Source organism: Vespa velutina, chromosome 1 (genome assembly GCF_912470025.1).
Source record: "Vespa velutina chromosome 1, iVesVel2.1, whole genome shotgun sequence".
Classification (NCBI taxonomy): Eukaryota; Metazoa; Arthropoda; class Insecta; order Hymenoptera; family Vespidae; genus Vespa; species Vespa velutina.
Genome location: NC_062188.1, coordinates 13,223,875 through 13,247,184, shown reverse-complemented (window position 1 = coordinate 13,247,184; position 23,310 = coordinate 13,223,875). Strand labels below are relative to the sequence as shown.

Sequence of the window (23,310 nt, the reverse complement as noted above, 5' to 3'; positions counted from 1 at the left end):
TGTTAACGTTCAAGTTACTCTTTCTATTAACTTTACCACTAAAAGTCTTTGAAAATCTCAAATCAAGATCACTTGTTATCTCATTTTTCTTAACATCATCACTAACACTACCAGAGGTCAAAGTGTTTGATCGTTTCAAGGAGTCCTTTATAGTTTTACCCAACACAGATCGTTCGGATTTTTCTTGAGTCTTATCGTGTTTATAAGGTTTCCTCACATTGACTTCACTTGGTCTTTCTACCTTTTTAACAGGAATTTGTCGAATGCTCGGTTCATCTTTATTTTTTATCGATGTCGATGATAATTCCGACATTTTCACATTGACGTTGCCATCTTCGACATGTGTCAATTTCATTTTTGAACTCTCAGATTCTAAATTACTTAGCTTATGTTGTATTTTCTTTGTATCACCAGAAGTGATGATTGGATTAGTTTCATCAAAAGCAGTTGCTATTCGAAGTTTCAACACAGATTCCGAATTTTCTACATTTTTCACAATATTTTTCGGACTTTGATTCAGCGTATTAAGATTATCTTTAGCATAAGGTACACGTATTTCGACTTTGTCTGTCGAAGTAAGAACGTTCAAGGTTTCTGAACGTGCCTTAATAGATCTAACATCTGAAATTGGTTTACCATTAATGGATAGTTCGAGTTCTTTCACTGGCAACGATCCTTCGCTGATAGAAATATGCATTGAACATGAATTTGGTTGATTTTCACCTTTAACATTTTTTGGTAACGCTTTAGACAAAGTTTTCTTATTATTCGACACAACAATAGACAATTCTTTCGAATTCGGATTTTTCGATTCCATTGCTTTTTCAATCCCTTCTAAGTTAACGGATACGACCGATTCATTTCCAGATGGCACCATTCGTAATTCCACTTGTGGATCATTCGGAATACTTGATTTTGTATTGCTTGGTATTTGTGACCAATCCTTTTTAAAAGTAGAAGTGAGATTCGACGAAGTTGGATTTTTGTAACTGGATGATGAATTTTGGCTAGACATTTTAATATCATTGACTTTCTCTGTTTTGATTTCTCGAATTTCTTGTTTTTCTTTGTAATTCTTTAAACTTTCTTGATTTATTTTTTTTTCAGGAAAAGAAATTTCCTCTGGTGTTACTTCGATGAACTTCATTTTGTCGACTTTTGCAGCTTCGTCTGTCGTAACATTTCGTAAAACATTTCTTTCTTTCGAACTAGATACATTTTTATCAATTTGCTTGAAATCATTCTCGCCAGTTGATTTTTTTAGATCTTTTATAATTTTATCAACTTTTCTAAGCCAATCTATTTCTTCATTTATACTTATCTGTTTACGAGAATCCATATTAAATACAGGAGACGAAACGAAATCTGATGTCTCTGATGTTGTAAATTTTACCGGGGAATGAGAAATCAATGATAAATTTGGAAAATGATCCTCATTTTTGATTGAAATAAGATCTTTATCCACAGCAGCACTATAATCAGCTATGATATTCGCATATGTACGTGTAGTTGTTTTAGGAACTGTCTGAGATTTATGTATCTCGAGGTTCTTGTTTTGTTCATCTTTATCATAAAGATCATTGTTGATTTCTATAGAACGATCGAAATTTGTATCGATAGCGCATGACAAATCGGTCGTCGAAGTTTCTTCAGTACTCTCTTTGATACTAAAATTTTCCGAATTGTATGTTGGATAAAACAAGGTCGAAGTAGTTCTAAAAAGTGTTTTAGACAAACGAACGTTCATTTTAGATTTCGATCGATTGCGAAACATATTAAATATATTATCGACGGTCATCATAGTCTCGTTATACGCTGTTATCATTTGTGCATATGATCGATTATCTCGATCACCTTCGTAATTTACACTATGATCGTAACACATAGTAGAACTGCTGCTAAATCTCACTTCTTGCTTCGGAGTGACATTTTCGATGTATTCTAATGGTAATTTTCTTTCTGACAAGAAATGTTTAACTGAAGGTGCAATATATTTTGATTTTGTACCTAATTGTCCGTGTAACATTGTTCTTCTACCAAGTCTAGTTTCTTCACGTCGACGTTCTAACAAAAGTTGATAGATTTTTCTCATGGTTAACTTAAAGGTACAATCGACTCTTGGTGATCGTACTTTGAAAGGACGTTTCTTAAAGTTCACTTCACTTTTGCAACTGCTACAATGTGTTATTCTTGTATCTATGAGAAAGAATTTATTTTTTTCGATCGTATAACCTCGAAAAGAATTAAACTCACGTCTGATATTTTTTTTCCTACAATGATATTATTTGGAATAAATAAAAATAAGTCACACTTACTTGATGAAACACGTGGTATTTTTGTATTAATGATACACTTAATATGATTCATTTTCTCCGATACTGATACTTGTCATTCCAAACGACTGTTATTTTAGAATGATTGACGTAAAAGCTGTTATGTCGTATTCATTAAGTAATACCAATGAAATTTTGAAATTAGAACAGTTTTTAACAGAAAGACTATTGAATTTGAATGTAAGTTTTTTTGCTCGCAAAACGGCTCATGATGAATACATCATCGCGAAAACGTCACGTCGAAGTTTAAACAGATGAAAGTAACAAAAATATAATGTAACATTTTTCGATACTCTCGTATGTTAAATTTTATACTATAATTTGATAAAATCGATTAATGACACATAAAAAAAAAAAAAAAGAAAAAAAAGAAAAAAATCAATACTTGACGGATACTAAGTTTTATCTTGATTCATTTCGAAATATAAAATATTTTTATTGCTACTCATATATTCCATAAATATCCGTATCTTATCTAAGCAATTTTACTTGCTATTGCACCTGGTAAACTCGTCCACGCCACGTTATCTGTATTACCTGATTTTCAACCATATATGAAGATATCGTTTCAAACCATCGTTTATGGACCACAGCATCCAACCGTTCCTTTCTACGTATACGTATCGCGAATCAGAAAATGATTACCAAAGAAAACGTAATAAAGCTTCATCCATAAACAAGCAAATTGCCAATTGCAACATGGTAGATCAAACTCATCTTCTCATCTACTTTGAAAGATCGATCTGTGAAGTTTACAGTATAAAACTAATCAACATTATTTCACATCCATTCCAAAGTACAACAATGTCTTGTAACGTCCAATCGTTTTCGTAAATCGTCGATAAAACTCTTACATGAAGTCTCGACCCGGTTGGGACACTCCGTGCCGAGGTAAAGAAAAGATCTTAAAGATAAGAAACAAGAAAAGAAGCTATGCAGCAGCGTACGGCGTTTCTCGTGAGCTTGGCTTCGTGCAGCCGGTTACTACTTCGTGGCATTGTGCCATGAACGAAGAAGATCCAAATGTTAAAGTCACGCCATACAGAGCCAGAAGCGATCCCGTGAATTCTTATCCTACTGGATCTCCCGATTCCAAGTTGTCTCTTGAAAGTGCCGCCTTTAAAAGAATTTTTTAAATTTCGCAAGTAATCTACCTTTCTTAGTTACCATAGGAGAAAGAGAAAAAGAGAAAAAGAGAAAGAGAGAGAGAGAGAGAGAGAGAGAGAGAAAGAGGAAAAGATGCAATCCATACATCATAATATCGTATAGAAATACTATAAAAATTCCTAAAAGAATGTTTCTAATGGTCCAAGAAAAAAAATCTACGTAGAATCGCTAATGAGACATCATACCATTGACGTTACTAAGAACCGGTAGATGTAATCTTCACATAAAATTATGGCTCGTGTGTATTTACATATAGATAGTTATATAGTATGTATTTGAAGAATATGTTAGTACAAATTTTCTCGTGGTTCGGTCGATCGTCGTATATCGGTAAGTTATAGGTTGCATGAGCAGACGTCTGAAGGAAAAGGAGGGAAAAAAAGAGAGATAAAGAAAAAGAACGAGAGAGAAAGAGAGAGAAAGAGAGAGAGAGAACGGCTTTCGTAGGGTGCGATAATGAGCTTGGCGAGAGTTGGCGAGAGTCGACGTCGCAAACGCGTCGTGCAACGCGCTGGACGATAATTATCGTACGGTTTTACTGCTCGTCCTTTGGACGAAGTGGAAGGTAAGGGGAATAACAATGATTCCTCGCTTGAGGCCAGTCGACCCGTCTCACCAACCGTTTCTCACCTTTATGGCCTTCTCTCTATCTCTTGACTCCCGACAAATCGCCAGAGAACGAGTTGAAGCAGATCCCAAGGATTCTTATTTACGTTAGGTTAGGCGAGCACTCGCAAAATCGACGACACGACGCTCCCCCGACATTGCACGAACGAGAGTAATGCTATTCGCTTTAATCGTGACGTTACTCTCGTGAGAGAATCGCTTTTGTTGCCTCCTCTAAATGCCGCTTCGTGAATCGATCGTTCTCCGAGAAGAAGAGAAGAGAAGAGAAAAGAAGAAAAAGAAGAAAAAGAAACGTAAGGAACACGAAGGGATCTCGCGAGTATCTTCGCTCCTTCGCGAACCTTCACAAGTCACGATCCAGAGCAAGCACGAGACGACCCTCCTTGACTCAACTCTCTAGAAAGAGAAATTGCTTCTTGAGATCCTTCGAAATATTTCCCCATTGCACGATACACTTCTCTTTTCTTCTCTTATCCTTGATTTATTTTTCTTCTTTTTTTCTCGAGTATCGTTTCATTAGACGATAGAAGAACGATTTTAAATTTCACGATTTTTCGTTAAAAAGAAAACAGAAAGGAAACTTTCGACCGATCGAAAAGTTCAGGGTGTTCAAGATTGACGCGGCTTCATGGTATCCGATCGTGCGATCCTTAGCTACGAAGGCTATATAAGATAAAATGTTGAGCCATATACGGGCCAGTGGGAAAGTGAGGCTTCGCTGGAGCCGGCGCTGAAACCGGCAAACCTCTCGGTTGGTTAAGCAGACCTCGTTTTTGTCGGAAGGCAGTCCGACAGCGGCGTTTCTGCCGTGTTCTAAATCAAACCTCCTTCCCTCTATTGGATTCGTCGTCGTGCCAGAGATATACGGAGGATTGAAAGGAGTAGGAGAGAGAGAAAGAGAGAGAGAGAAAGATAGAGGATCCACGATATACCTTCGCGAGACCAAACCATCGAGACTGCGATCACGTCCAGCTTTACCGTTAACTCGGACTTATTCTTCATCTTCTTTATCTCCCTCTTGCTCTTTATACTATCTCTTTCTCTCTCTCTCTCTTTCTCTCTCTCTCTCTCTCTCTCTCTCTCTCTCTCTCTCTTTCTCTTTCTCTTCCTCTTTCTTACTCACGCGCGCGTCTCCTTAATTTTTTCTGCTCCTTCTTCCACACTTCTTTACACGGATACTCTTCTTCGCTCCATTATCACATAATCCGAACCAGAAGAAAAGAAAGAAGGACGATCGATGAACGATCGATTCCTGTCTCTCTCTTTTCAAGACGTAATCCCTTCTCTTCAAACCATCTGGAAGCATTTCTGGCCGACACGAATCTTCTTCGGATACTCGATTTTATCTTTGCTACTTTGAATCGAGAATTTTAAGGGATCAAAAAGAAACGCTTCGATCATCTCATCTCTCTCTCTCTCTTTCTCTCTCTCTCTCTCTCTCTTTCTCGCTCTGGAATTCGTCAGTGCTTCAGATAACGTCTCGTCGACACTTTGAGATTTCTCTTGAGAGAAGTGCTGAATTCAAGTGAATGTGAGACGCAGAATATCATAGCTATTAGATTACTATGCGTATGTAGCTACCTCGCGTTAACTTGCCGACGAGTCACTCTCGCAAATCTCTCTCGAGTTCGTACTTTCTTGCCTTTCGAACGATCGTTCGCGATGATAAAAGCGACGAAAAGCGATAAAACCATGCGGCAAAGTCCATTATACGCATGTAAATAGCAGTAAATTACGTTACGATGTTTGCTACCGGTAGTAGCTATATAGGTATATATGTATATACGTACACACACACACACACACACATATATACACACATACATATACACACATATATATATACATATATATATATATATATATATATATATATATATATATATATATATATATATATTAGCTACTTTACTAGCCGCCTTTACAACTCCACCCACGTTGCGGCACACTCTCTCTGACAACGTGTGCGGTTCACATTTCGCGAAAACCGTTTATAGAACGATTTTCCATTCGAAGCGGCCAACGAAGCGCACACCAATTTAATTTACGACTTGCAGGGTTAAGCGGAAGGTACGTAATTCCCAGATTCCTTCGATTCGAGCTATGTTAAAGATCCGTAGAAAGATCGCAAACATCCACTACAATATATTTTTACTTTTCTTCAAATTCGACCATGAAGAAATTCTAGATTATTCGATTCGAACCAAGTTAACATCAAAGTGAAGATCGCAACTATGTACTATAATAGTTTCATCTTTACTCTTGAAACTCGACTAGAAAAACTCGAAAAGAAAAAATTGCTTTCCGTTATCTCGTTCATCTTACTTCCCAGCACGAATCGATTCGGTCTAAGCGAAGAATTACGAACTATCTACTATAATATTTTCATCTTTTTCTTTGAACTTTCAAACCAAGAAGAAATTGTCCGTTATCTTGTTGGTCATAGAAAAATTACAAAGAAAGAATAATCAGAATAATAAGGAGTGGAGGAGCGAGAAATGGAATGGAGTTGGAGCATTCACCCGCATACAAATTGGTTCTTTTTGCCGGTCGAGTTCGCGTCTTAAACGGCACCTACGTTCGAGCGACCGGCTTGCTTCGTCGATAGCAACAGCTACTACTCACCGAAAAACCGGCCTCGAATACGACGACTACAAGGGGGTTCTCGCGTTTTGTGGAAACAATCAGCAGGTTGTCGCGAAACAAGGATATGAATGCATAAGCAGCGCAGTTAACACGGTTGCTCGCCGTGTTCTCTCCTGGCCTTTTTGCTCCGATTTCTCCCTCAAAAGATGCCGCTTCTATAGTCGAGAAAGGGACAGAGTGAACAGGGCCAGGTAGAAGAAAGGGAATAAGGGAAAAGGGCAAGGAAGAGGATGGGAAAGGTCTGGCAAAAGAGACGAGGAGAAACGAAAGTAGGCACGAGGAGGAGGACCCACGACAACACGAAAGAGGAGGAAGAGGAGGAAAAGGAGGGAGAGAATCGCCTCGCTGTATCCCGACTTTCGACTTTTTTTTCCTCCTTTTCAAAACTCTCCACCAGCATCCACGGCATTCTGCGTTCGGCTGTCCAGTACTCCTCATCAAATCCTTTTCTTCCTTCCACTCTTCGAAGGATATTTCAGACTTCTTACCAGATGTCCAGATGACTTTTAATTTATATACTTCTCTCTCTTTCTCTCTCTCTCTCTCTCTCTATCTATCTATCTATCTATCTATCTATCTATCTATCTATCTATCTATCTATTTATCTATCTATCTCTATTTCCATTTCTATTTCTATCGACGGTTTTTATCTTTTCTCAGGATATAATTAGTCTTGTATTCTTTTTTACGATCGTCTCGCATTTCATTCGGATTTCTTAGACTCAAAGACTTCGGTGTGTTATTCAAAGATTAAGAAAATTTGTCAAATGGAATCAAAATTAACTTAAATTTGTGTGTGTGTGTGTGTGTGTGTGTGTATGTGTGTATGTGTGTGTATTTGTATACATGTATTGTATGTGTGAATAAGATATTCTTTTCAATATTCTTTTTCGAAAGAATAAAAGAATAAAAGTCCGAGAAATGTATGTTTTACATACATGATTTAAATGAAATAAAATTAAAGAAAGAGAGACAATGATAGGGTGAAAGGGGAACGTTTTGTAATCATGAGTAACACGATATAGTGGCTCCTTGTCAGAATGTTCTTCCTTTAACATAAGAGACGATCGTAATTAATAGCAATGCTCTAAAACAGCGACCTTAACGAGGGACCGGGTAATCAGGCTTCTCGGCAAAACTTTGCTTGATGTCATTTGTTTAAGTTGATCGTTCCTTGTCTCCTCCAAATAAGGCAACTCCTGTTTGCCACTCTACGGGGAGTGCGAAAGAACAAAGAGGAGAACTCGTGAGTGCCAAGAGAAGTACCCTTCGGCTAGAGATCGTACGTATGTACGTACGTGTGTATATATGTATACACGAACGAGCGAGAAGAAAGACGAGGAGGAGACGAATAAGCGAAAAGAGAAAAGGAGAAAGAGAGGGACAATAAAGAAGAAGGACTGGAGAAGAACAGACACCTGCTGTTCTTTCTGCATTGTCTTTCTCGTTTCTCTTTCTTTGTTTCTTCCCCTCTTTCTCCTTCTCTTTCCTCTTCTTCTTCTCCTTCTTCTTCTTCTTCTACTTCTGCTTCCACACCTTCGATACCTCGGTCTCTGAAATACCATTCTCTCTTTCTTTCTTGCTTTCTCCTTCTCTTTCTCTCTCTCTCTCTCTCTCTCTCTCTATCTCTCTCTCTCTCTTTCGTTCTACAAAGAAAAAGAAGGCAGTCCTTTGCAGAGCGTAGCGAGAAACAATCGCAGGCGTAAAAGGACGAAGCTTGTACTTACTTAAAGGTACCTTCAAAACCGCCGTTTCCGAATGGACAAACAGAAAGTACACTCTTTTCGTCGATCGATCCTTTAAGAGTTCTACAGGATAAAAATTCCAATAGACTTTTTATGATTCTTCGAATATACATAGTACATACATACGTTGAACATACGAGTCTTTATACTCTTAGCGATTACAAGGCACTCGATGATCCGATTGAATCCGATCCAGTGAGTCGAGAGCCATATAAGCCGCATAACTCGTTCCTCTTTGCGATAGTTATTGATTTATACTCGTAACATCACGTGGTAAGATAATCTCGAACTGCCGAGATGATTTACGCTGATTTCCTTTTGTGAAAGAAGTACCTAATTTTATTTTAGCCGAACAAAAGGTGAGAAATTCTTTTTCTTATTCTCTTTTTTTTTCTTCTTCTTTTTTCTCAGATTGTTGTCGTCGAGTTTATCCTGACACCGGATATGCACCGAGCCCGGTGAAAAGACAGCGATGGCAAGAACGCCGAGAACGAGCCCTAGAGCCTCCACCGATCATTTTCATCCTCACCCTCGTAACAATCGAAGACAACGCGAAGAAGAGGCTTGCGTTCTCAAGGTCACCTTGGCAAGGCCCCCGACCTCGTGGATGGCATGAGAGCTCATCATGTTCATCAACCACCGACACTGGCCAGGAGCGCTGTCGACTTTTAACATCTTCGGGCTGACGTTACTACTACTAATCGTCCTCGGCTCTTATGATGTCTCCGCGGATCTTAATTCGGAGTTCGTTAAAGGGAAAAGTAAGTTCTAAGTGCGTCTATTTGCCATAAGCGACGAGTCTGAGAACAGCGTTAGGTCCTATTAAACTACGAGACATTAATAATTTGTGCAAAATATTATATCTTGATCGATTCCTGTATTTCATATTATGATCATTGGCATTAATCGTATGGATCGATCAAAACGAGATCCTCATATATATGTATATAGCGAGAGTGATCAAGATTATTTGGCCTTTGGTAAGTACACTCTTCGATTTAGCTTAAAATAAATAAAAAAAAACATAATTTGCAAATTTCAGCCGTTTATCTTAATATTAAAACGTATAAAAAGACATATTCTTTTTTACATTTAAATATCATAAAGATTTTAAATACTTTTAAATGAAATTTTTTAGAACAAACGGAAGAAATTTGACTCCTATACAAGAATCACATATATTTGGGTTACTTTTCTTGTCGAATTTTCTTAGATAAAACGATTAATGAAATTACAAAGAAGCTGTAAATTTGATTCAAAATTTCAATAAAATTCTTACAAAGGAATAAAATTAAATGCAATAAATATTGCAGATTATTTCATTGTATCGCAAATAATTTCCTGGTTCTACCAAAGGAATGATTACGAAAGAATTTTGAATTATATTCGACAAACAAAGTACTACGAATACACATGATACTTGTACAGAAATCAATTTTTTTCCATTTTCGTTATTTATTTTAGAAAATGATATCTAAAGGTATTTAAAATTTCTGTTATTGTAAAATAATGTAAAATGTAAAAAGTATATGTGCTCTTCGGCACGTTTTTAATATTAAAATAACGGATAAAAATTTAAGAACGATTTTTTTTTATTTGTTTTTAGCTAAACTGAGGAATACTATTCATAAAAATTCCTCGACAGGCCAAATAACGATCACTCTAATGCACATACATATGTATGATAAGCATAATTGTTTAATGTTACATACATAAAGAAAAGCTCTTCAATAGAAATTTTAACACAGCATGTTGTATAGTACATTACCAAAGAGAATGATATTAACGCTATAAACGAAATCCGTTAATTGTTAGCTTAAATTCAACTTCTTGAGGAGCGTTCTAGCATCAAGCATAAATCAACTATGCTGTTGGAAATACATATAGAAAGGGAAGTATTGCGCCAGAGTTATATCCACGTGGGTGGTTGCTTGCCTAGACGAAGGGTCTCTTTTATTTGAAGTAGGTACTTGGGAAGTACCGTTCCTTGTGAAGGAGTAAAATCTCGTGCCGTTTAAAATCTCACATTTCCTTTTCTCTCTCTCTTTCTCTCTCTCTCTCTCTCTCTCTCTCTCTCTCTTAACTTGATTTCAGAATTCTCTCTTGGTTCGATTTTATACAGAAAGCCCGTCGAGTTTGGTTAAACGAGCGTAGGTGCAGACAGGCATCGACTTCATGATCAAAAATGTAGGTTTCGATCGAGCACGTGCCTCGGGAGGACTTGACCCACATTAAGTGAATGCAAAGAATTACCACTTGAAAACTCACCACAATATTTTTCTTTGCTTTTTTATCGACGTCTGTCGGGCATCACGTTTTAACATGGTAACTAATTTTTTTGGCGATAATAAACGACAATTACGACGACGTCTTATATATCTATCTACCTACGAAATGCAAATTCGATTAATTGATTCGAAGAAACGATATGAATTGTCCTAGCGACTATGAGCAATCAAAAAGGGCAACGTGTCGGCCGATAAAACTCTCAAGATTCGTTGGAGTACCATGAGAGAGCTCTCCATCACCGATATCGGCTAAAGTGCTTTCCATAAACGTACCTATTAAAGCGATAACACGACCGTTCGCTCTTTCATAGCCATTAAACTAAGAGGCGAGTTACGCCTGCTTGCCTTCGTCGGTCTCATCCCTCTTCTTTCCTTATCCCTTATCCGTATCCACTTATCTTACTCGTTTCATTGAAATGAAAAAGTTTACGAATAAACTTCTTTATATTTAAACCTGAGTTTCTTTTCGTTTTCTTCTTTTTCTTTTTTCAATCCCGTATGCGTTACATTTGTTGAAATATTCGAAAGACAAAAACAAGGATAGAAAGAACGAAAGAGAAAGAGAGAGAAAATAAAAAGAGAAGAAAATATGTCAAAAAAAAAGTACGAAAAATAAAGCGAAACGTAATACCGTTCCGGTAGACGTCTCTATTGAACTAAAGCATATATGTACGTACTATGTATACTGGATCAAGAGGAGACATCTGGGAGGCATGCCTTAATTGACCGTTCGGAATATTGACGAGATCCGAGAGACGGATTGAGATGTTGAATTTCCGAGGGACGCTCGCTTTTTTCCCTTCGAATGAAATATGACCGCTCAATATGCTCGGCAGATATTTATGTACTCGTGGGATTGCGCGCGCCCTCTCTTCATTCTCCGAGATCAAAGAATATACAAGGGGGAGTAGGGGGGGCGCCCGATACAACGTAGAAGAGAGAGATCTTCCCTCCTCTCGGCATCTCCTCTAGTCGACATGTCCGTGCGGTATAACAAAGTCCGATCTTAAGATGGTGCCCGGCAAAAAATTGATCCTTATACGCGCATAAACAATGTTATTTTAATTTGTTCCTTTTTTGACGAGCGTAACGAAGGACGATTATAAAATTCTTAATAATAGCAAAGAGGATGGACTAACCATCATCGAATTTAAATATATCGTCCAGAAATTTCGTGAACGGTTTAATAAATTTAAGATCTCTGTTATCTATCAGTTTCATGATTTGATTATCATCAGTATTTCCCGAGTGTTCTCGGTCTTCAAGACTAAAAACAGCTAAAAGTATCATCTCCTTAAACAGTACAAATCTTTTTTGTCATTTTTGTTGCACTTTTGTCTTCCCTATGACTAAAAAGTATCAACTTATAAAAATACGTTTTATCGGTTTTTATATTTAACAAAACACAAAAATAAAATGAATCATTAAATTCTACCAAGGAAATATTTATAAAGGCTTCATCAAATGTCTCTTTTTAATACATGGACAAAACTAAATTTATTATTGTTACAGATTTATTAACATATTCATATAGAAAGAAATGACATTTTACTAACAATTCAATATTTATTATTTGTCTGTATAAATCACAAGATTTAATAGATATTTTTCATTAATTTTATTTTTTAATTCCTCGAAGAGAAATCGAAGGTTAGGGTTTGTCGTGTTGTCTATCGTTATTCTATAAAGAAACAGACGGCATAAAAGCATGACTATAACATATGGAATCATTTTGATTCGATTGCCAACGGACATGACACGTGCCGATCTTTCTCGCTAATGGGATTTTAAAGTCGATTCAATTAAGCTGGAATTCCAACGGGCAATCGCTCGTACGAGGCATAATAGTCATGGCGAGTCTTATTAATCATTTTCACCCGCGGACTTTCGTAATTTACCCTTAGGGCTTAGTTATGTACTTGCGACAAGAGTATAAAAGAGAAGGGAAGATGAAAGAAGAGAAGGACAGCCCTGAAGGAAGAGAACGAAAACTAGTAACAGGTGGTTACAGCTACGAGATAGAACATTATTTTCACAAGGCTATCTTAAAGAGGTATCAATCAACGTGCTTGCCTTACGATACAGTAATTTCATTAAAATCAAACGAGAAAAACTATAAAAAGTATATAACGAGAGAAAAAAAACATTAACTATAACGAAAGTCACATCGAAATTTTTTAAATAAAAATAAATAGAATAAATTAAAGATGGAAACAATCGAACTGATCGAAAATGAATCGCTGCATCTTCTTAACGTGTCATACAAAGAATTTATTCATGTCATCGATTGGTCAGGTTGAAAGGTGTGGAGAAGTATTGAAAAAGTCGAAAGGTTAGTACGACGATACTAGCTTGGTTCTTTCGCCATAGCTCGAACAGCTTGATCGATGGTGAACATCGCTCGTTCCACACAGGCACCGGCAGGTCTCGAAACGAAATGTGGGTGGATGACGAGGGTAAGGAGTGAGTGGGTGGAATTTTTCATCGATCCTGAATTCGGAAAAATTCAACTAAAGGAAAAGAGAGAAGGTTATATATACTTTACGTATATGGAAGAGAGAAAGACAGAAAGATAGATAGATAGATAGATAGATATATAGATAGATAAATAGATAGATATACATAGAGAGAAAGGAAATAGGAGAAGAACAGATATATATGTAGAGAAAGAAACAGTACTAGAGAGTCTTGATTTTGTAATACAAGATAAAGAGAATATAATGTTCGTTGCCAAGAGCAGAGAGAACGAAACGAACTTTACGCGATACCTTATTCTTCGACGTACATATCTATAGATATACTTAAATACGCTTTGTATTTTCTTATTACATGCGTTAAATTTTTTATTCATTAAGATCATCTCTCTATAACTATCGTATTAAGATTCAGAACTAGAAGTTTAAAGGTAGAACAAATTGTTCGGTATCGGTACAATAATGAGAGCTCGATATTGTAGTGAAAATGTCGATAAATGCTATTGATTAGCACATATCGTAGAAAATAATCGATTCGTTTGATATAACAAATATGTACATATCTCAATTGTATTCCTTTCGCGTACGTAGATTAACCTTCTTTATTACATTCTGTTTGTTAAAGATCTCATATTGTTCGAAAGCCTGCTTGTTTAATTGACGAAGCGACGATGTTCTTATTCATTGAAACTGGCTAATCTCGAAAAGGAGTTGCCCTAAAATTAAAAGAAAAGAGAGGCCAGGTGTATCGTCGACTTCTTAGTCTGGTGTCCAGTCTGGTCTCTCTATTCGTTTTTCTTGTTGAAGATGTCTTCTCATGTGTGCCGTTCTTTTAATTGCTTCTTAATCGTCAGCTCACTTAAATCTAACTTGTGCATTCCAAGAGAATACACCTTAGGGTATATAATGATTTTCCAAGGTGTGGCGTTGAATGGAATTTTTTACTCTTCTTTATTATTGGTTTTTGAATTTTCTTTTCTTTTTTTTTTTTTTTAATAATAAGGAAGTGTAAGCAATTCATATGAATTGAATAGAATGAATAGAATCTTTAAAAATTTTCTTAGTTTATTTTCAATAAGAAACGATTTTGAATTCTTTCCAATCTATGACTTTATCTATCCTTGTATACTCATATCTATATATATGTATATATATATATATATATATATATATATATACTGATTTCTAAAGAAGGCTTCGCGATAATCGCGCGGTTCGATGAGTCGAACGCATGCTTATCGATGCAAAGTACATTCCATACGGCAGTTGGCGCAGCTCCAAGTAATGCGATTCGCTTTGAACCAAGAACAACTATCTTAACGTTCCGCATTGGACTTCTGCTTCCTTATAGAAACGCGTTATTCGTTCTTTCTTATAAAACGAGTACAATCGATCCATAATCCGCTCTTTAGATCCTCTTCCGTGACTAAGAAAACGATCACCAGTTAGAATCGAGGTAAGACGCTTATCAATATTACGAAAGGCGATCGAAGATTGTTGATCCCTAATACAAATTAAAGCCAAGATTCTCTCTCTCTCTCTCTCTCTCTCTCTCTCTCTTTTCTTTCGTATTGAAATAATATTAATAATATATATATATATATTTGAAAACGAAATAATTTCATGATAATTCGAAACAGAATAACGAAATTTTGATTTGTTTTATTCTATAATTTATAACATGTTCTAAATTAAATAAAATTTTTAATATAAATTTGTTTTACATTGTATAAATGTAATTGAATAAAATATAAATAAAAAATTTTACTCTTTATAAAGAAATTTTAAATTTATAATTTAATTTAATTTATACATTAATTTATATGACAAACTCTAATTAATTACACTGTATTATATTCATGATCTAATAACAAATATAGAATGGACCAAAAGTTCCTAGATGGATAAAAAATTGCTAGGATCATAATCTCATAAATTGAAAAAAAAATTATTCTAAAATATCTCGAAAAAGAGTAATAGATTTTTAATACTACGTAGAAACTTTTGTCACACTCTGTATTAAACTTCGTGACTCAATCTTTATATTAAAAAATTTTCTTTATTTCTTATGAAAATCTTTTGAATCTTACGTCTATTAAAATTAATAAAATGAAAGTACATAAAACTAATAATAATAATTTGAAATCCGATTAGAAAATCCATGATATAGTAGATACGAGTTGGTTCGCGGCTACCAAAAAAGGAATAGCTTAAATCTAAACCCACGTAAGGAGTGCGATCTAGCTCGATTATCGATCTAGCGTACGCGGGAAAACATTGGCAGCTCGGTGACCTCGACGGTATCGGAGACAGATCGAGATACGTCAAGCACACGTAGAATCCGTGAGAGATCGATTCTGATCCTCTTGCATCGCTTCGCTCCCCCGAGGCAAGAAATTAGCATATGTTGCGTGTTACCGATCCATGATCGGTACTGTTGGACTACTCCTTCGAAGAAAGGAGAAAGAAGATGAAGAAGACGTAAGCATTTTCCTTTATGAAACTTAACTTTCTATCAGTATCAATCCATAATCTCTCGTTTTTCTTAACAATTTTTTTACAATTATTTTTATTTACTAACATGAATTTATATTTCCTAAAACGAAATTATGTTATGATAATAGTTCTATTTTTACAAATTATTTTTGATTATTAAGACGAAAGGTTCATATTTTCAAAATCGTAATTATATTAGGACAATAATTTTATTTTTACAAATATTTTTTACGTTTGTATTTCAAAAATTATCTTCAAATAATATTAATATAGAAATAGTTTTAATATTTTAAATATAAAGACGTTAATACTTTTCAAAAGTAAAGCAATTTTCGTGTGAAAAGCAAAGAGAGCAAACATGATCTCTTATGTACGAACATGAACTTTTGAAATGAGATTGCGAAGATAAAAAGAAATAATAAATCACGTAACAAGTTAAGAAAAAGAATGAGAATATTAGGAATGAAAGAAAAGAAAAGAATATGCTTGAAACTTTGCAAGAAAAACAGAGAATGAAATAGAAATCCGATGTACAATCGTTTGTCCTGATGACATCATATTTTTCAGAAGATTAAGAATGTTTTATCGATCAATAAAATTGATTTCTAATATCGATATTTTTCGTCGATAAAAATGAAACATCGAAATAGAAAGACTACTTATTATAAATCAAGAAGCAAAGAATAACTAGAGGTTCCGCTTATTCATCAAAAGGAATTATTAAAGCCAGTAGTTATTAGTTTGATCGGCTCGTAATATTGATCGTGCCAGCGAGGTCATAAAAGTAGTAAAGCTATTCCGTAGGATCGTGTAGGATCGTAAAGTGAGAATTCCAGGAGCGAAAAGGAATAGAAGCATATGGTTCGAGTAGATTTCTCTGTCGAGCGTTCTATCGAGGTTAAAGTACCGAACGTAAATACGAATCGAATCGAAAGGAAGAGAACGAAAGAATAAAATGGCATCGCGAAGGAGAAAGGAGGAGGAGGAGGAGGAGGAGGAGGAGGAGGAGGAGGAGAAGGAGAAGAAGAAGAAAGACGGTAACGCGATCAAAAATGGAGATACACGAAGGAAAGAGATATGTATGTAAGTATGTATATACAGAGGGTATGTATATACTAGGGTATATACAGGGTATCGTGGACCGGCACGTTCTCTTCGTGCTCTTGCCCTGCAGGGAGCGGAGGAACTTAACCGCAGACTCGAAAGCAATAAACCATAAAGCTATTAATGTTATCCTTCGGATGGTTATGCCAGGATTATGGCGTATACGAACGACTTATATATCGTCGGTGTTGTATTCTATCTCCTCTTTCTTCTCGACTCAACTTATACGCATATGTATATATATATATATATATATATATACACTCATACACATATATATATGCATGTACGATGGAACGAAGCAGAGAGTAACGAGAGTACCAAAGTACCGTTGGTACAATTAAATTTCGCCTCCGAAATTATCATAAAATTAAATTAATGAAATATTGAAAATTTCGTTAACAATATGGATATTGGGAGATAAGACATCGGTGACGAAATGAGAAACCACGTAAATGTGTTTACATAAGTAGTTTTATGAAGGAATAGATGTCATGTTCGCTAAGATTACAACAACTTCGGTTCCTAGAAGAAATTCTTGCTATTGCTTCTGTAAGACAAGAGAATCCTCTACTTTTCTCTCTCTCTCTCTCTCTCTCTCTCTCTCTCTCTCTCTCTCTCTCTCTCTCTCTCTCACGTATATTTTTTTCTTTAGCATTTTGGCTCTTAGTAAGAAGCGAAGCCGTTGGTTATTTCGCACGTTTACGATGACCGACCTTTATTTCTGCGGACACTTACTAGCCGCGGGCCTCCTCGGTAGGGTCTCGCAAGGTATCTCTCGATTCTCTCTCTCTCTCTCTCTCTCTCTCTCTCTCTTTCTCTGTCTTTCTTGGCATCGATGTTTACGAGCTCAAATAAACGGCGCCGCTGCCAGCCCGGTATCACCATGCGGTTATTTCGTATTACTTTGGCCCTTTAATGGCGTTCTAAAGTGCCGCATAAAAATCAGACCCACACTGTCTATCTCTTTCTTTCTCTCTTATACGGCACGTTACCTAACATACAACTCTCGCACCCACAAAAGAAATCTCTCGCCACGGGATTTCGGTACGTTCACGTTTCTCCAGTCTCTATACCATATGTTTTTCTCAACGGATACGGTCACTGTCATTTTAACAAGACTTTATTGTACAACAAATGATTCTCTTTCCTTCAAAATTCGTTTGCTTTCAATCGATTTCTCTTTCTTTAAATATAATAGGTATGAATATATATATATATAAAAAGCGATAAAAATTTAATAAAGATTTAACAAGAGATAAATAATAGTAGAATACTTGATAAATATTGGAAATATCATGTAATAAACATAGAAAGATGTTAGTAAGTAAAGCAATGAGCACGTTGACACTTTAAAAATTTGTTTCTCCAAACAAAAATTTTTATTCTATATATACAAACGTTTTACTTTATTTATCGATAATATTACATATTTTCTTAACATCTCTCTCTCTCTCTCTCTCTCTCTCTCTCTCTCTCATTCTTATACACACACATTATTTGTAACATTGTATAATATTATGAGTATAATACTCATGAGGCGTGAAGTTTGCACGACAAAAAGTATAGGGCTTGGTCAATCTTACGTGCGTCCTTAAAAAAATAAAAAAACGTATGTTATAATTACAAAATAGGCAGTTTCACGCTTCAACCGCAAATCGATACCACCCATTGTCTTCCACGGGCGTTGCAGCCGTAAATTTGGCAGAATGTTAATTCGTTGAGAGTGAGAGGCTTCCTCGGCAATTTTCGCAACCCCCTTGACGAAGGATAATCACCACCTTCGTAAGGGAAAGAAAAGGAATGAGAAACGTTGCTCGCCCGTCGACCTTAACCAAATCCTTGATTTCTCTCGACCAACCTCTATACTTTCTATCATATAATCTCTTCTATGTGTTCTACACCTGTCTCAGAACTGACGGGATTACACTACAAAATTCTGATCTTTAATTTTCTTAGAAAAAATGCGTGTAATTAGAATAAATTTTTATTTCCATACGAAAAAAATTAAATTTTTGTTATAACCGATCTATTCGTATGCTCGTGTACAATTTTGATTAATATGATACATAATATGATACATAATACACATTTTTATATATTATATATTAGAATAATCTTTTAAGATAGTACAATTCAATGACTAAAATTCAAAAGAAAGTCAGTTCTGTTTCGTCTCGATCATGTATTAAGTGAACGTATTCATGTAGATACTGACGAAGCACAGTCGCGAACGACTGTGACGAGAGAACGAAAGAAGAAAATAAGACCAAAGAACGAGAGGAGAAGAAACGTAGAAAAGACGGATCGATAGATCTTCGAAAGGACTTGGAAAGGTGCTCGTTTATTCTTCCTTCAGAATAGAATTTCCATCGTATGGCCGTTCGACTCGTCGAAAAGCAAAGTGGAACGAGATGTGGACGACGGGTTGAAGAATTTAAAGAAGAAAAAGAAAGAGAGAGAATAGAACTGTTATAAAATAGTCAAGATCGAGGAGACGGACGAGTAGTATGGATTTACGAAGGTACAGAAGGTGATGATGTAATTGCCTGAAAAGGAAATCAACAGCACCTCCGATCTTCGATAATCGTTCTTCGGTTAATTTGTTTTACACAGAATCAATTTTCTCCTCGTCAATCAGGAGACAATCTCGCTAATTGAACTCTTTCTCTGTGGAGACATGTTGAAATGTAATCGATAACAAAAATAAAATAGTGTCGAGACACACATGTTGATAAAGAAATAAACAACATCTATGATACGGAGATCTATGATACGGAATCGTATCATAGACATATTGTAGACATCATCTATTGGTTTATATAATTTTCAATAAAAAATACCTATTTAAACCATAATACGTTAATATATAAAATCATAAAAATTCTGATATTATTATATTATGCACATATTATATATGATTATATCATATATCTATATTAGTTGACCAATCCAATATAATACAAATAAATAATAACATTTCACGATTGCTATGAGAAACTTAGACAATAACAAAAGGGAAAAAAATAAAATTTTCCAAAGAATTCCTATCGAACATCGTCGGATTTTGTAGAAAGGAAGATTTAGTATTCGTCTTGGAACGCATACATCGCGAGTAACATCTGGTCAGTAGGAATACCGATCCCGACAACTCGACATCGAAAGATTCTTTCGTTGTCTCCATCTTCTTTTCTTCGTCTCTCGAGTCGGCAGAGCCGCCGCGTCGATGACGAGCCGCACACTATACGACTCTTCTTTCGAGCTTGTGCGACATCCCTTCCTTCCTCCCTCCTCCATGTATTGCAAGAAGGTCCTTAGAAAGTACCATCGCAATTATTTTCTCATGATTCCGATCGCTCGGTTAGATTAAGATCGCCTTTTCGTCGGCACGACGACGAGCTTGGAACGCACAGCCGAAACGCAAGACACAAGCAGTCTCAAACGATGTACCATGAACAAAACCAAATTCCAAAAGGCAAGACGTGCCGCTATGTGTTCTCTTGATCTTTTCTTTGTTTTTTTGTTTTTGTAAGCAAAACGCTAATAATATTTAATATAACGAAGAATTCGGACAATTTGTCAACCATTTCTTATGCATGATATCAATTGAATTATGCCCTTTATCACTTTCGTTATTAACGTTTATTTATTTGTTTATTTATATTTTTTTGTTTTTTTTTTTTTTTTTTTTTTTTTTTTTTTTTTTTTTTTTTTTTTTATCAATTACGATTCACATTGTCTTTGACAATTGAACTCGAACTACTCATATAGAGAAAGATAGAAAGGAACAAATTACGCTGTCACAACATCATTCGATATTTATGGTGTTTCACGTGCGACTCGTGCCCACGACTAACGTACACTTTAAAGCTGTTCGACGTTCGTTGTCGACTCTGGTGCGTAGTTGCGCAACAAAATGACGGAGACCAACGCTTTATGGCAGTCGTTCGCCTACTAGTATAGTATGTTTTTGAGCTCAGAAAGCAATCTCGATGAATCCGAAGGGTACTTTCGACATGGAATAAAATTTATTTGATGAAAAGTTGAAAAGTTAACGTGTCAGGAATCTTTTTTAATAAAAAAAAAAATATATCACTTATCGATAATAAATTAATGCGTTAAATTAAATCCTTACTTTTTGTTAATTCAATCTATTTGTTATTAAAAATATTTTCTTTTGTGTTAAAGTCTGCATCGGAACAAATGGCCGTCTTTCCGTGCCGTCCAACAAACACCACCATTACCGGAATCTTCGAGACCGGTACACCAACTGTACTTACGTCGACGGTAACCTGGAGATTACGTGGCTCCAGAATGAAACCCTCGATCTCAGCTTTCTCCAATATATACGAGAAGTCACCGGATACGTCCTCATTAGTCACGTGGACGTACGGAAGATCGTCCTTCCTAGATTGCAAATCATACGTGGAAGAACCCTCTTCAAACTCAATATTCACGACGTGGAGTTCGCTCTGTTCGTCACGATGTGTCAAATGCACAATCTGGAGATGCCGGCCCTCAGAGGTAAGCTCACTCTGCCTCTTTCTTTCATAAAAGCTATTTAATTCGAAAAAAAAAATAATAAAGCAATAAGACTTTTTTCGTATCTAAACAAGAACAATTAATTATATTATATAATTATATACGGTATAATTTATAATAAATAATCTTAACAAATTTATAATCAATTATAACAATTTTTATAATAAATTCAATAACCGTAAAGTATAATTTAAATTTAAAAATATATGAAAGAAACTTTTGATGCATGAAACAAAATATGTTATTATTGTTATGAAAACAATTAATATATAAAATAGGTATTATGAGTATTTTTTCCGAAAATACATGATTAAAGGACTAAAAAAATATCCAAAGGACTGGGATTTAAACAAAAAAATTATAGAATAAATATTTAAAATAGAAACTGATATATCTTTTACAAAAAATATCTTCTACAGTTTCAATCACGAATTTATTATTTTCATAAGAGAATAATTAGGAAATCTGAAGAATCAACATCAAAATTATTTTCATTTTTATTATTATAAAAATAAATTAATTTTCGTTCTTAACAAAATAAACCAGAAACTGAAGATTTTAATGAAAGTTACATGGAATTGAGTATATACCACTTAAATACAATTAAACAGATAAATCCAATATCTTTATAGATTGTCGTGAATATTCAGTTTTACTATATATTAGGTCAAATCGGTACACATTATTTAATATTCGGCTAGATTCAATAGATTCGATCAACGATTTGATCGAATACTGAATCATTTTACAAATCCCTAGGAAATACAAAAAATTTACATACATACAACAAAAATACCATTGAAATGTCAATTTCATCGTAAAACAAAAAAAATTACATTTCCAATTATAAATTTTTATATAGAAATAAAAATATAAGTAAATATTAAATAAATATCATATTTTAAAATATATATTACTTACATTTTTATCAATTATATTTATAGCACAAATTCTTCTGATTTACTACTATATTATGATACTATATTATAATGTATATCTATATTATATGACTATATTATGATGTAAATAACGGCCTCAAACAAGAATCTAAGTGATACTGCTAATCATATCATCTGTGATGTAATAAAAACAGATAATTCAATTGAAGCTTCAGTATTAGGCCGAATTTAAAATAAATAATTCATTCGATATTCGATTGAATCAAAAAATTAACAATTTAGAACATCCTTAGATATCTGTTACTTTAGATAAATCTCATACCACAAATTATTAACATCAGTTTTAATAATTAATAATACATTAATATAATCTTAAAAATAATTAAATCTTAATCAAATTAAATGTTAATATTAGTCTTAATTTTTAATTTAATATTTGATAAACAAAAAAGAGATTGAAGCTTTCGAAAAATAATCAACATTTATTCTCTACTTAATTTTTTCTTTGGTATCCTTTTCTAATACTATCGAAAAAAAATATTTTAAAGAAAAAAGCTAATTATAATTTGCATAACAGTAAAATAGAATAATAATTACCAAAAAGGAATGTGAAACGTCCTTTAAATACAAAAATACATTCGTTTTAATATATCCTTATCAATCCTTTGATTAGTGCTTAATCCTTTGTCACATTGTTTTCCAAGAAATTAAGAATAAAGATCTGAGATTATTGTAGTTAAAAAGCTCTCATTTGAATTATACAAAGATTTAGATAGTTTTGTTAAATAATTTCTTAATATACTCACACTTATTACATCTTCCTTCATATTGAAAATATAATTCAATTTTATGTTAATTAAAGTATAAAAAGTAAAAGAGTCACGAAAAATTCCTATTTCTGTAAAATTACCTATATACCTATAAGTGTGTGATTTCAAAATTACATGATGTTATAAAGAATGAATAATTAATCTTAAATGTACTGTTTT

General features: G+C 34.6%; 1 protein-coding gene across 6 annotated transcripts in view; it reads left to right on the top strand.

Annotated features, from left to right (window-relative positions):
• LOC124952612 (epidermal growth factor receptor) overlaps window positions 1–23,310 on the top strand; it is a 121,425-nt gene that overhangs the window by 91,004 nt on the left and 7,111 nt on the right. For 5 of the 6 annotated variants that reach the window (XM_047502752.1, XM_047502742.1, XM_047502733.1 and 2 more), the window contains 2 exons: window positions 8,930–9,279; window positions 21,069–21,404. In XM_047502752.1, coding sequence (XP_047358708.1) covers window positions 9,144–9,279; window positions 21,069–21,404 — 472 coding nt within the window. In that variant the 5' untranslated portion in view covers window positions 8,930–9,143. The remainder of the gene's footprint in view (window positions 1–8,929; window positions 9,280–21,068; window positions 21,405–23,310) is intronic. The other variant, XM_047502777.1, reaches the window with a different exon arrangement.